Source organism: Oncorhynchus gorbuscha, unplaced genomic scaffold (genome assembly GCF_021184085.1).
Source record: "Oncorhynchus gorbuscha isolate QuinsamMale2020 ecotype Even-year unplaced genomic scaffold, OgorEven_v1.0 Un_scaffold_1524, whole genome shotgun sequence".
Lineage (NCBI taxonomy): Eukaryota > Metazoa > Chordata > Actinopteri > Salmoniformes > Salmonidae > Oncorhynchus > Oncorhynchus gorbuscha.
In genome coordinates this window covers 105,001-121,170 of record NW_025746276.1, presented here as the reverse complement: position 1 = coordinate 121,170, position 16,170 = coordinate 105,001, and the positions used below count along the sequence as shown (strand labels likewise).

Here is a 16,170-nt window from a genome sequence, read left to right as displayed (position 1 = left end):
AACAAGTGGATTTGCTCCACCAACTCGGAATTTTCCTCCAATCATAAATCAGACCAGGTGTATCTCCTCCGTCCCCACTTAAGATTTTATTTTTCCCACCAATCAGACAAGGTGTATCTGCTCCTCCCATTCTGAAGAGCTGGTGCTAGGCAGAAGGTCAGAGGTCACAGAGTCACACATGGGCGTGTCAACGTGAACGACGTAACCCCCAGCGATCCTCTCCCCGGCCCGGTCCCCTGTCCCGGTAGTCACCATGTAGGACGGGGCCATGACCTCTGACCCCACCGTCAGGTCTAGATGGGTGGGTCTCCCCCTCTCAGCCTCCTTCTCCTCCAGGCCCTGAGAAGGGAAGGGAAACAGTCCACATCGTCCCCCAGCTCGGCCTCACCTTTCTGGGGCTTGGCACGGGGCTGGTGGAGGTCAGTTTGGACCTCCTCCTCCTCCACCTCGGAGGCCGTGTTGGCCGTGGCCTGTGCTGCCATGTTGAAGTCTAGGTCTGTGTCTGAGGTGGTGGTGGTGGTGGTGGAGGGGATGAGGGTGATGCTCTGAGGTTCATGTCATGGAACCAGGCCATGATGTTACCCAGCAGGTTGGTGTTTGGGTGTGAGGGGTCCTGGAGCCCTGTTGATGCGGTGGTAGTGGAGTCCGTAGTACCACTGGAGGATGAGAACAGAGCCTGGCCTGAAGAAGGCTCCCTGAACGGGTTGAGATTGTGGTAGCTGTAGTGCTGCTGGGATGAGTGGTGGTGGTGTAACGCATAGACCCCTGGAACCCCTTCATAGAGCCGCTGGCTGCTGACGGCTCCCCGGGGCCCCACCTCCACCCTCTGGGACTCCGCGTCCAGTCTGGACGGGAGGGAGGTGCCGATGGCCCCCAGGGACGCCTCATTGGACAACAACTCTGGAGTGTCCCCGGCCGTCGCCAACCCAGACTCTTGGAGTGACAGCTGGATAGCCAATAGGATGTTGGGATCGTCCTCGTCCAATGAGCCCTGTTAACACATAAACAGAATGATGGGGGGGAAGAAGGTCATGTGGAAAGGGACGAAGGCCTTGTAGAATACAACAGATTTAGTCTGTTTAAGACTATTTGATGTTTTTATGTCTAGTCAGGTAATGTTATGTCTAGTAAGGTGATGTTTTTATGTCTAGTAAGGTGATGTTTTTATGTCTAGTGAGGTGATGTTTATGTCTAGTGAGGTGATGTTTTTACGTCTAGTCAGGTGATGTTTTTATGTCTAGTGAGGTGATGTTTATGTCTAGTGAGGTGATGTTTTTATGTCTAGTGAGGTGATGTTTTTATGTCTAGTGAGGTGATGTTTTTATGTCTAGTAAGGTGATGTTATGTCTAGTGAGGTGATGTTTTTATGTCTAGTGAGGTGATGTTTTTATGTCTAGTGAGGTGATGTGTTTGTCTAGTGAGGTGATGTTTTTATGTCTAGTGAGGTGATGTTTTTATGTCTAGTGAGGTGATGTTTTATGTCTAGTGAGGTGATGTTTTTATGTCTAGTCAGGTGATGTTTTTATGTCTAGTAAGGTGATGTTTTTATGTCTAGTGAGGTGATGTTTTATGTCTAGTGAGGTGATGTTTTTATGTCTAGTCAGGTGAAGTTTTTATGTCTAGTAAGGTGATGTTTTTATGTCTAGTCAGGTGATGTTTTTATGTCTAGTCAGGTGATGTTTTTATGTCTAGTCAGGTGATGTTTTTATGTCTAGTAAGGTGATGTTTTTATGTCTAGTCAGGTGATGTTTTTATGTCTAGTGAGGTGATGTGTTTATGTCTAGTAAGGTGATGTTTTTATGTCTAGTCAGGTGATGTGTTTATGTCTAGTCAGGTGATGTTTTTATGTCTAGTAAGGTGATGTTTTTATGTCTAGTCAGGTGATGTGTTTATGTCTAGTAAGGTGATGTTTTTATGTCTAGTCAGGTGATGTGATTATGTCTAGTAAGGTGATGTTTTTATGTCTAGTGAGGTGATGTGTTTATGTCTAGTCAGGTGATGTTTTTATGTCTAGTCAGGTGATGTTTTTATGTCTAGTCAGGTGATGTTTTTATGTCTAGTGAGGTGATGTTTTTATGTCTAGTCAGGTGATGTTATTATGTCTAGTGAGGTGATGTTTTTATGTCTAGTGAGGTGATGTTTTTATGTCTAGTGAGGTGATGGGTTTATGTCTAGTGAGGTGATGTTTTTATGTCTAGTGAGGTGATGTTTTTATGTCTAGTCAGGTGATGTGTTTATGTCTAGTGAGGTGATGTTTTTATGTCTAGTCAGGTGATGGTTTATGTCTAGTGAGGTGATGTGTTTATGTCTAGTGAGGTGATGTTTTATGTCTAGTCAGGTGATGTTTTATGTCTAGTCAGGTGATGTTTTATGTCTAGTCAGGTGATGTTTTTATGTCTAGTCAGGTGATGTTTTTATGTCTAGTGAGGTGATGTTTTTATGTCTAGTGAGGTGATGTTTTTATGTCTAGTCAGGTGATGTGTTTATGTCTAGTGAGGTGATGTTTTATGTCTAGTCTAGTCAGGTGATGTTTTATGTCTAGTGAGGTGATGTTTTTATGTCTAGTCAGGTGATGTTTATGTCTTGAGGTGATGTGTTTATGTCTAGTGAGGTGATGTTTTTATGTCTAGTCAGGTGATGGTCTGAGGTGATGTTTTATGTCTAGTCAGGTGATGTGTTTATGTCTAGTGAGGTGATGTTTTATGTCTAGTCAGGTGATGTTTTTAAGTCTAGTCAGGTGATGTTTTTATGTCTAGTGAGGTGATGTGTTTATGTCTAGTGAGGTGATGTTTTTATGTCTAGTCAGGTGATGTGTTTATGTCTAGTCAGGTGATGTGTTTATGTCTAGTCAGGTGATGTTTTTATGTCTAGTCAGGTGATGTTTTTATGTCTCTATGTGTTCAGTGGTGATGTTTTTATGTCTAGTCAGGTGATGTTTTTAAGTCTAGTCAGGTGATGTTTTTATGTCTAGTCAGGTGATGTTTTTAAGTCTAGTCAGGTGATGTGATTATGTCTAGTCAGGTGATGTTTTTATGTCTAGTCAGGTGATGTTTTTAAGTCTAGTCAGGTGATGTTTTTAAGTCTAGTCAGGTGATGTGTTTATGTTTTTAAGTCTAGTCAGGTGATGTGTTTATGTCTAGTGAGGTGATGTTTTTATGTCTAGTCAGGTGATGTGTTTATGTCTAGTGAGGTGATGTGTTTATGTCTAGTGAGGTGATGTTTTAAGTCTAGTCAGGTGATGTTTTATGTCTAGTCAGGTGATGTTTTTATGTCTAGTCAGGTGATGTTTTTATGTCTAGTCAGGTGATGTGTTTATGTCTAGTCAGGTGATGTTTTTATGTCTAGTCAGGTGATGTTTTTATGTCTAGTAAGGTGATGTTTTTATGTCTAGTGAGGTGATGTTTTTATGTCTAGTGAGGTGATGTTTTTATGGTGAGGTGATGTTTTTATGTCTAGTGAGGTGATGTTTTTATGTCTAGTCAGGTGATGTTTTTATGTCTAGTCAGGTGATGTTTTTATGTCTAGTGAGGTGATGTTTTTATGTCTAGTGAGGTGATGTTTTTATGTCTAGTAAGGTGATGTTTTTATGTCTAGTGAGGTGATGTTTTTATGTCTAGTCAGGTGATGTTTTTATGTCTAGTGAGGTGATGTTTTTATGTCTAGTGAGGTGATGTTTTTATGTCTAGTCAGGTGATGTGTTTATGTTTTTAATACATTTCTGTGAAAACAAAACGGTAAAGAAAAATGTTATAAAAAGTGAGAAATAAAATAAATAAATAAAACCCATTTTTATATCGGCATGTCTAAACTTCATATATATATATATATATACAAAATAAGAGGTAGAGACGAATACACAGACGCCATGAAAAACACACTGAACTCACCATGGGGGGACCAGGTCTTCGCCCACCTCCCATTTCCTGTGTGTCTGTTTTATGAATAAAAGAAGAAGAAACCAGTCAGTCAGTCAGTCAACGTTACAGAACAATCACACTGACAAACTCACAGCTCAAACTATTCAAGGTCTTCCCAGCCAAAGGAAAAGATAAGATCCTTTTGTTACTTTTTTTTCTCCAGGAAAGAAGTCATTCATGTCAGTGAAAACACGGACTAATGGAGAAACACGTCAGCCTTTTAGAAAACACATTCAGTCATAGCTGGATATCCTATAGTAATACCAGGTAGACAGATACCTGGATATCCTATAGTAATACCAGGTAGACAGATACCTGGATATCCTAGCTAGTAATACCAGGTAGACAGACCTGGATATCCTGGATATCCTGGATATCCTATAGTAATACCAGGTAGACAGATACCTGGATATCCTATAGTAATACCAGGTAGACAGATACCTGGATATCCTATAGTAATACCAGGTAGACAGATACCTGGATATCCTATAGTAATACCAGGTAGACAGATACCTGAATATCCTATAGAAATACCAGGTAGACAGATACCTGGATATCCTATAGTAATACCAGGTAGACAGATACCTAGAAATAGCAAGACACCATATCCAGAAATACCAGGTACCTGGATATCCTATAGTAATACCAGGTAGACAGATACCTGGATAGATACAGGTAGACAGATACCTGGATATCCTATAGTAATACCAGGTAGACAGATACCTGAATATCCTATAGAAATAGGTAATACCAGGTAGACTGGATACCAGATCCTATAGTAATACCAGGTAGACAGATCCTATAGAAATACCAGGTGATACCTGAATATCCTATAGAAATACCAGGTAGACAGATACCTGGATATCCTATAGTAATACCAGGTAGACAGATACCTGGTAACACATTCAGTCATAGCTGGATATCCTATAGTAATACCAGGTAGACAGATACCTGGTAACACATTCAGTCATAGCTGGATATCCTATAGAAATACCAGGTAGACAGATACCAGGTAACACATTCAGTCATAGCTGGATATCCTATAGAAATACCAGGTAGAAACTGTGATGGCTAGTCTAAAGCACTGAGACAGCGGCTAGCCTAAAACACTGCTATAGTATCTATCCAGGTATCTTTTAGTTATTGATTCATTATTACCTAAAGTGCTGTCGCTATGCTCGTCAAGATGGGGAATGTCCCCTCTCTGTCTCCTCTGCTGACGATCCCGGTGTCTCCTCCGGTACTGAAACTCTGCATACTCCTGTAGGGTCAGCCACATGACACACCATGACGTCACAGGTCACAGGTCGTAGGTCATACCGTACACACACACACACACACACATTGAATAAACAGAAAACAATACCTTTAAAAAAGTCATGAATGTATAATTATTGTGCAATTTATAACTGTAGCAGCTCTATTAGCTTCCTAATAGTCACATGATTTAAACATATTCAGAACTGCAACGGCTAGCTAGATATTCAGAACTACAACAGATAGCTAGATATTCAGAACTACAACAGATAGCTAGATATTCAGAACTACAACAGCTAGCTAGATATTCAGAACTACAACAGCTAGCTAGATATTCAGAACTACAACAGCTAGCTAGATATGAATAACTACAACAGTTAGCTCGATATTCAGAACTACAACAGCTAGCTAGATATTCAGAACTGCAACGGCTAGCTAGATATTCAGAACTACAACAGATAGCTAGATATTCAGAACTGCAACAGATAGCTAGATATTCAGAACTACAATAGCTGGCTAGATATTCAGAACTACAACAACAGTTAGCTAGATATTCAGAACTAGCAACAGAACTACAACAGCTGAGCTAGATATTCAGAACTACAACAGCTAGCTAGATATTCAGAACTGCAACAACAGTTAGCTAGATATTCAGAACTACAACAGCTAGCTAGATATTCAGAACTAACTACAACAGTTAGCTAGATATTCAGAACTACAACAGTTAGCTAGATATTCAGAACTACAACAGATAGCTAGATATTCAGAACTGCAACAGATAGCTAGATATTCAGAACTACAATAGCTGGCTAGATATTCAGAACTACAACAACAGTTAGCTAGATATTCAGAACTACAACAGTGAGCTAGATATTCAGAACTACAACAGCTAGCTAGATATTAATAACTACAACAGTTAGCTAGATATTCAGAACTACAACAGCTAGCTAGATATTCAGAACTACAACAGCTAGCTAGATATTCAGAACTACAACAACAGTTAGCTAGATATTCAGAACTACAACAGCTAGCTAGAACTACAACAGTGAGCTAGATATTCAGAACTAGATATTCAGAACTACAACAGCTAGCTAGATATTCAGAACTACAACAGCTAGCTAGATATTCAGAACTACAACAGCTAGCTAGATATTCAGAACTACAACAACAGTTAGCTAGATATTCAGAACTACAACAACAGTTAGCTAGATATTCAGAACTACAACAGCTAGCTAGATATTCAGAACTACAACAGTTAGCTAGATATTCAGAACTACAACAGCTAGCTAGATATTCAGAACTACAACAGCTAGCTAGATATTCAGAACTACTTAGCTAGATATTCAGAACTACAACAGTTAGCTAGATATTCAGAACTACAACAACAGTTAGCTAGATATTCAGAACTACAACAACAGTTAGCTAGATATTCAGAACTACAACAACAGTTAGCTAGATATTCAGAACTACAACAACAGTTAGCTAGATATTCAGAACTACAACAGCTAGCTAGATATTCAGAACTACAACAGCTAGCTAGATATTCAGAACTACAACAGCTAGCTAGATATTCAGAACTACAACAACAGTTAGCTAGATATTCAGAACTACAACAACAGTTAGCTAGACATTCAGAACTACAACAGTTAGCTAGATATTCAGAACTGCAACAGCTAGCTCGATATTCAGAACTGCAACAGATAGCTAGATATTCAGAACTACAACAGCTAGCTAGATATTCAGAACTACAACAGCTAGCTAGATATTCAGAACTACAACAGCTAGCTAGATATTCAGAACTACAACAACAGTTAGCTAGATATTCAGAACTACAACAACAGTTAGCTAGACATTCAGAACTACAACAGTTAGCTAGATATTCAGAACTACAACAGCTAGCTAGATATTTACTTACCTCAGGAGATGCAAAGCCCAAATACTCCCAGTCCCACGTTCCACCTCCAAAACTAGAAATACAAAAAGTACAATGTAAATAGCAGCTATTCTGTTATGTTATTAAAACACTTAAATTAGTAGAGAGAGAGAGAGAGAGAGAGAGACAGAGAGAGACAGAGAGAGACAGAGAGAGAGAGAGAGAGAGAGAGAGAGAGAGAGAGAGAGAGAGAGAGAGAGAGAGAGAGAGAGAGAGAGAGAGAGAGAGAGAGAGAGAGAGAGAGAGAGAGAGAGAGAGAGAACAGAGCAACTGCACGAGAAAACAACCCGAGTGAAAACACAATCATCTGCAATTGATTGATTTGGGGATTGAAAGGGTTTGTGAGGGGTCCCCCACCTGCGTCTAGGGGCCTCTGGGGAGTCGCTGGGGGCCACCCCCCGGGCGACGGAGGCCAGGAACTCCTGTCTCTTCTGCTGCACCAAACAGGCCGCTCGGATGATCTTATGACGGGGAGTTCGGAGGTAAGGACGGTTGACTTTCTGAGCTAGGTCCTCTGTCACCATCTCCAAGTCAGTCTACACACAGACAGGAAGAGGCCAAACAAAAAGTATATAAACTGTAGAGGACAAAGTTTCTCTTAGCTGTATAGTTTTAAACCATGAGGAAGCAGGGCCGACTCTCTTCAATCTGCCGCCATAGGTGGATGCCTAACCGTGCCTAATGAACAGGCCAGCCGTGTGAGGAAGTTATTAACGAAGAGAGTAAAAGGGTTCCTCACAACAAGATCTGTTATTTTAAAACCTCAGTGTTTGAGAGGAAGTCGTTTTAAAACCTCAGTGTTTGAGAGGAAGTCGGTTTAAAACCTCAGTGTTTAAGAGGAAGTCGGTTTAAAACCTCAGTGTTTGAGAGGAAGTACATTTAAAACCTCAGTGTTTAAGAGGAAGTCGTTTTAAAACCTCAGTGTTTGAGAGGAAGTCGGTTTAAAACCTCAGTGTTTGAGAGGAAGTCGGTTTAAAACCTCAGTGTTTGAGAGGAAGTACATTTAAAACCTCAGTGTTTGAGAGGAAGTCGGTTTAAAACCTCAGTGTTTGAGAGGAAGTACATTTAAAACCTCAGTGTTTAAGAGGAAGTCGTTTTAAAACCTCAGTGTTTGAGAGGAAGTCGGTTTAAAACCTCAGTGTTTGAGAGGAAGTACATTTAAAACCTCAGTGTTTGAGAGGAAGTCGGTTTAAAACCTCAGTGTTTAAGAGGAAGTCGGTTTAAAACCTCAGTGTTTAAGAGGAAGTCGGTTTAAAACCTCAGTGTTTAAGAGGAAGTCGGTTTAAAACCTCAGTGTTTGAGAGGAAGTCGTTTTAAAACCTCAGTGTTTGAGAGGAAGTCGGTTTAAAACCTCAGTGTTTGAGAGGAAGTAGGTTTTTTGACAAGACATTTCAGATGTTTTATATAATCCTCTCTCTTAAGATCCGTCCGTACCTGCATAAGTTCAAAAATCTCTTTCTTGGTGGATTTGATCTCCAGGAAGAAGCCGTAGGGGTAAGAGCACTTGAGGATGCGACGCGTCTTCAGCAACTCCAGTACAGCATCTTCAATGAACGTAGTGTCAGGTGGGCCTCCGTCTCCTGAGAGAGAAGAAGAGATCACGGATCAGGATTACTCCTGAGAGAGAAGAAAGAGATCAGGATTACTCCTGAGAGAGAAGAAGGATCAGATCAGGATTACTCCTGAGAGAGAAGAAGAGATCACGGATCAGGATTACTGAGAGAGAAGAAGAGATCCTGAGAGAGAAGAAGAGATCACGGATCAGGATTACTCACGCTCTCATACACACCGACTCATCATATCACATTCAGAAGAGAAAAAGAGAAAAGTGATAGATTTTCAAGTACTTTAAGAGTGTCTTTAATACATCTCCACTGATTTCAGTCTGTGTGTTGGTCTATTTATTTGAAAATGGTTGTCTGCAAAACAAAACGTAAACAAAACGATGAAAAAAACCATTGACATGACGTGAATATCCACATACGTCCACTCAAGGCTCTGCTCAGCTGTTCCATCTTGTCTTTGGCTGTCTTCAACAGGCGCTGCTCCAGCTAGATGGAAGGACAGACAAGGTAAGGTCCCACACCAGGACTTCCTAATACAAACTGGCAGATGTTACCAAAATGTATCACAGCCCCTTTTACCTGGTAGCTGTTTTCATGGTTCTGGAAGCAGGTCCAGTTCTTACCTGGTAGCTGTATTCATGGTTCAGGAAGCGGGTCCAGTATTTACCTGGTAGCTGTGTTCATGGTTCTGGAAGCAGGTCCAGTATTTACCTGGTAACTGTGTTCATGGTTCTGGAAGCAGGTCCAGCTCTTACCTGGTAGCTGTGTTCATGGTTCTGGAAGCAGGTCCAGTATTTACCTGGTAGCTGTATTCATGGTTCAGGAAGCGGGTCCAGTATTTACCTGGTAGCTGTGTTCATGGTTCTGGAAGCAGGTCCAGTATTTACCTGGTAACTGTGTTCATGGTTCTGGAAGCAGGTCCAGTATTTACCTGGTAGCTCTGCTCATGGTTCTGGAAGCGGGTCCAGTTCTTACCTGGTAGCTGTGTTCATGGTTCTGGAAGCGTGTGTAGTAGTGCATGAAGCGGTCCAGTTCCTGGAATCCCTTGTGCTTCTTCTCAGCCTGCAATGACAAGAAGACAGACGCTGTTACCTCTGGTGTCTAAACTCAGTATCCTGATAGTTCCCTGTTACCTCTGGTCTCTAAACTCAGTATCCTGATAGTTCCCTGTTACCTCTGGTCTCTAAACTCAGTATCCTGATAGTTCCCTGTTACCTCTGGTCTCTAAACTCAGTATCCTGATAGTTCCCGTTACCTCTGGTCTCTAAACTCAGTATCCTGATAGTTCCCCGTTACCTCTGGTCTCTAAACTCAGTATCCTGATAGTTCCCCGTTACCTCTGGTCTCTAAACTCAGTATCCTGATAGTTCCCTGTTACCACTGGTCTCTAAACTCAGTATCCTGATAGTTCCCCGTTACCTCTGGTCTCTAAACTCAGTATCCTGATAGTTCCCTGTTACCACTGGTCTCTAAACTCAGTATCCTGATAGTTCCCTGTTACCACTGGTGTCTAAACTCAGTATCCTGATAGTTCCCTGTTACCACTGGTCTCTAAACTCAGTATCCTGATAGTTCCCTGTTACCTCTGGTGTCTAAACTCAGTATCCTGATAGTTCCCTGTTACCTCTGGTCTCTAAACTCAGTATCCTGATAGTTCCCGTTACCTCTGGTCTCTAAACTCAGTATCCTGATAGTTCCCTGTTACCACTGGTCTCTAAACTCAGTATCCTGATAGTTCCCTGTTACCACTGGTCTCTAAACTCAGTATCCTGATAGTTCCCTGTTACCACTGGTGTCTAAACTCAGTATCCTGATAGTTCCCTGTTACCTCAGGTGTCTAAACTCAGTATCCTGATAGTTCCCTGTTACCTCTGGTGTCTAAACTCAGTATCCTGATAGTTCCCTGTTACCACTGGTCTCTAAGCTCAGTATCCTGATAGTTCCCTGTTACCTCTGGTCTCTAAACTCAGTATCCTGATAGTTCCCTGTTACCTCTGGTCTCTAAACTCAGTATCCTGATAGTTCCCTGTTACCTCTGGTCTCTAAACTCAGTATCCTGATAGTTCCCTGTTACCACTGGTCTCTAAACTCAGTATCCTGATAGTTCCCTGTTACCACTGGTCTCTAAACTCAGTATCCTGATAGTTCCCTGTTACCTCTGGTCTCTAATCTCAGTATCCTGATAGTTCCCTGTTACCACTGGTCTCTAATCTCAGTATCCTGATAGTTCCCTGTTACCACTGGTCTCTAAACTCAGTATCCTGATAGTTCCCTGTCAGACAGTGAGTGTTACCTCTAGTCCAGAGTTGGGTAAACTACGGCCCGCGAGCCCATTTAACCTCTTCAATCTATGGGTGCGCTATGTCATTATTGGATAAAAAGACGTGCCCGTTTTAAGCGCGATATTTTGTGACGAAAAGATGCTCGACTATGCATGGAATTGACAGCCTTGGAAAGACAAAACTCTGACGTCTCCAAAACTGCAAAGATATTATCTGTGCGCGCCCCAGAACTAATGCAACAGGTGAAACCAAGAAGAAGTTTCATACAGGAAATGCCCCAGATTCTGAAGGCGCTGTGTTCCAATGTCTCCTTATATGGCTGTGAATGCGCCAGGAATGAGCCTGCACTTTCTGTCTATTCCCCGAGGTGTCTGCAGCATTGTGACGTGTTTGTAGGCATATCATTGGAAGATTGACCATAAGAGACTACATTTACCTGGTGTCCCGCCCGGTGTCCTGTGTGCGTAATCTGTAGGTCCATGCGCGTTCCATTTCTTCAGAAGAGAAAGTAAACTGCCACGATTGATTTTATCGTCGATAGATATGTGAAAAACACCTTGAGGATTGATTCTAAACATCGGTTTGCCATGTTTATGTCGATATTATGGAGTTAATTTGGAAAAAGTTAGCGTTTTAATGACTTAATATATATATTATATATATATATTAAGTAAATTATATATATATATTTATAATAATATTTTTTGTAAAAACAGAACATTTGCTATTTAACAGAGTCTCCTCATTGAAAGAAATGGTACGTTAGCCATCAATACTGTTACACAAATGCTTGTTTTGCAATGGTTGAGAAGCATATTTTGAAAATCTGAGATGACAGTGTTGTTAACAAAAGGCTAAGCTTGAGAGCAAATATATATTTATATGAATTATAACGGACCTATATATTTATATAACGGACCTATATATTTATATGAATTACAACAGACCTATATATTTATATGAATTATAATAGACCTATATATTTATATAACGGACCTATATATTTATATAACGGACCTATATATTTATATGAATTATAACGGACCTATATATTTATATAACAGACCTATATATTTATATGAATTATAACAGTCCTATATATTTATATGAATTATAACGGACCTATATATTTACATAACGGACCTATATATTTATATGAATTATAACAGACCTATATATTTATATAACGGACCTATATATTTACATAACGGACCTATATATTTATATGAATTATAACAGACCTATATATTTATATAACGGACCTATATATTTATATAATGGACCTATATATTTATATGAATTATAACGGACCTATATATTTATATGAATTATAACAGACCTATATATTTATATAGCGGACCTATATATTTATATAATGGACCTATATATTTATATGAATTATAACGGACCTATATATTTATATAACGGACCTATATATTTATATAAATTATAACAGACCTATATATTTATATAACGGACCTATATATTTATATGAATTATAACAGACCTATATATTTATATGAATTATAACAGACCTATATATTTATATGAATTATAACAGACCTATATATTTATATGAATTATAACGGACCTATATATTTATATGAATTATAACGGACCTATATATTTATATAACGGGCCTATATATGTATATAACGGACCTATATATTTATATGAATTATAACGGATCTATATATTTATGTGAATTATAACGGACGTATATATTTATATAGCGGACCTATATATTTATGTGAATTATAACGGACCTATATATTTATATAGTGGACCTATATATTTATATAACGGACCTATATATTTATATGAATTATAACGGACCTATATATTTATATGAATTATAACGGACCTATATATTTATATGAATTATAACGGACCTATATATTTATATAACGGACCTATATATTTATATGAATTATAACGGACCTATATATTTATATAACGGACCTATATATTTACATAACCGACCTATATATTTATATGAATTATAACGGACCTATATATTTATATGAATTATAACGGACCTATATATTTATATAACGGACCTATATATTTATATAACGGACCTATATATTTATATGAATTATAACGGACCTATATATTTATATAACGGACCTATATATTTATATAACGGACCTATATATTTATATAACGGACCTATATATTTATATAACGGACCTATATATTTATATAACGGACCTATATATTTATATGAATTATAACGGACCGATATATTTATATAACGGACCGATATATTTATATAATGGACCGATATATTTATATAACGGACCTATATATTTATATGAATTATAACGTACCTATATATTTATATAACGGACCTATATATGTATATAACAGACCTACATATTTATATGAATTATAACAGACCTATATATTTATATGAATTATAACGGACCTATATATTTATATGAATTATAACGGACCTATATATTTATATGAATTATAACAGACCTATATATTTGTATAGCGGACCTATATATTTATATAATGGACCTATATATTTATATGAATTATAACAGACCTATATATTTATATGAATTATAACAGACCTATATATTTATATAACAGACCTATATATTTATATAAAGGACCTATATATTTATATAACAGACCTACATATTTATATGAATTATAACAGACCTATATATTTATATGAATTATAACGGACCTATATATTTATATAACGGACCTATATATTTATATAACGGACCTATATATTTATATGAATTATAACGGACCTATATATTTATATAACGGACCTATATATTTATATGAATTATAACGGACCTATATATTTATATAACGGACCTATATATTTATATGAATTATAACGGACCTATATATTTATATAACGGACCTATATATTTATATAACGGACCTATATATTTATATGAATTATAACGGACCTATATATTTCTATGAATTATAACAGACCTATATATTTATATAACGGACCTATATATTTATATAACGGACCTATATATTTATATGAATTATAACAGACCTATATATTTATATAACAGACCTATATATTTATATATCGGACCTATATATTTATATGAATTATAACAGACCTATATATTTATAGAACGGACCTATATATTTATATAATGGACCTATATATTTATATAACGGACCTATATATTTATATGAATAATAACAGACCTATATATTTATATAACAGACCTATATATTTATATAACGGACCTATATATTTATATGAATAATAACGGACCTATATATTTATATGAATTATAATGGACCTATATATTTATATGAATTATAACAGACCTATATATTTATATAACGGACCTATATATTTATATGAATTATAACGGACCTATATATTTATATGAATTATAACAGACCTATATATTTATATGAATTATAACAGACCTATATATTTATATGAATTATAACAGACCTATATATTTATATAACGGACCTATATATTTATATAACAGATACATATTTATATGAATTATAACAGACCTATATATTTATATGAATATACAGACCTATATATTTATATAACAGACCTATATATTTATATAACGGACCTATATATTTATATAACAGACCTATATATTTATATGAATTATAAAAGACCTATATATTTATATGAATTATAACAGACCTATATATTTATATAACGGACCTATATATTTATATATTATAACGGACCTATATATTTATATGAATTATAAAAGACCTATATATTTATATGAATTATAACGGACCTATATATTTATATATATAACGGACCTATATATTTATTTATAACGACCTATATATTTATATAACGGACCTATATATTTATATAACGGACCTATATATTTTTATATAACGGACCTATATATTTATATGAATTATAAATTATAACAGACCTATATATTTATATGAATTATAACGGACCTATATATTTATATAACAGACCTATATATTTATATTATAACGGACCTATATATTTATATTTATATAACAGACCTATTTATATTTATATATATATAACGGGACCTATATATTTTTATATAACGGACCTATATATTTATATGAATAATAACGGACCTATATATTTATATGAATTATAACTATATATTTATATAAGACCTATATATTTATATAACGGACCTATATATTTTATGAATTATAACAGACCTATATATTTATATGAATTATAACAGACCTATATATTTATATGAATTATAACAGACCTATATATTTATATATATTTAACAGACCTATATATTTATATATAACAGACCTATATATTTATAATATAACGGACCTATATATTTATATAACAGACCTATATATTTATATGACCTATATATTTATTATAACAGACCTATATTTATATATTTATATTTATATAACGGACCTATATATTTATATAATTATAGCAGACCTATATATTTATATAACGGACCTATATATTTATATAACGGACCTATATATTTATATAACGGACCTATATATTTATATTTATAACGGATGAATTATAACGGACCTATATATTTTTACCTATATATTTATATGAATTATAACGGACCTATATATTTATATAACGGACCTATATATTTATATAACGGACCTATATATTTATATGAATTATAACGGACCTATATATTTATATGAATTATAACAGACCTATATATTTATATAACGGACCTGTATATTCATATGAATTATATTCTTGTCTCTAGAATATTCCCCCACCCTGCTCTAGTCTTCCTGATGTGGCCCCACCCTGCTCTAATCTCTAGAGTCCCAAACGGCATCCTAATCCCAATATAGTGCACTACTTTTAAACAGAGCCTATGAGGAATAGGTGATAGGGTGTCATAATCCCTATATAGTGCACTACTTTTAACCAGAGCCTATGAGGGATAGGCGATAGGGTGTCATAATCTCTATATAGTACACTACTTTTAACCAGAGCCTATGAGGGATAGGTGATAGGGTGTCATAATCCCTATATAGTGCACTACTTTTAACCAGAGCCTATGGGGGATAGGTGATAGGCTGTCGATTCATCCAACCACAGTGTCCTCTGCCAGCAATGACAAAACAACCGATTCTTATTGCCTCTCAGTCTCTCATCTCTCCCTGGCAGGGCTGGTCTTAGTGAGTGGAGGACATCAATATAACACAGGACAGAGGTGAACTGCAGAAGTACA

The 16,170-nt window shown here is 36.5% G+C and overlaps 1 protein-coding gene across 1 annotated transcript in view; it reads right to left on the bottom strand.

The window, feature by feature from the left end:
• Positions 1 to 490: 490 nt before the first annotated feature.
• LOC124023174 (ankyrin repeat and IBR domain-containing protein 1-like) overlaps positions 491 to 16,170 on the bottom strand; it is a 73,004-nt gene continuing 57,324 nt past the window's right edge. Inside the window, exons 14-21 of the mRNA XM_046337705.1 lie at positions 9,648 to 9,734; positions 9,092 to 9,158; positions 8,542 to 8,687; positions 7,465 to 7,643; positions 7,090 to 7,141; positions 5,076 to 5,178; positions 3,888 to 3,931; positions 491 to 991 (exon numbers count right to left, since the gene is read on the bottom strand). Of these exons, the coding sequence (XP_046193661.1) occupies positions 491 to 991; positions 3,888 to 3,931; positions 5,076 to 5,178; positions 7,090 to 7,141; positions 7,465 to 7,643; positions 8,542 to 8,687; positions 9,092 to 9,158; positions 9,648 to 9,734 (1,179 nt within the window). The remainder of the gene's footprint in view (positions 992 to 3,887; positions 3,932 to 5,075; positions 5,179 to 7,089; positions 7,142 to 7,464; positions 7,644 to 8,541; positions 8,688 to 9,091; positions 9,159 to 9,647; positions 9,735 to 16,170) is intronic.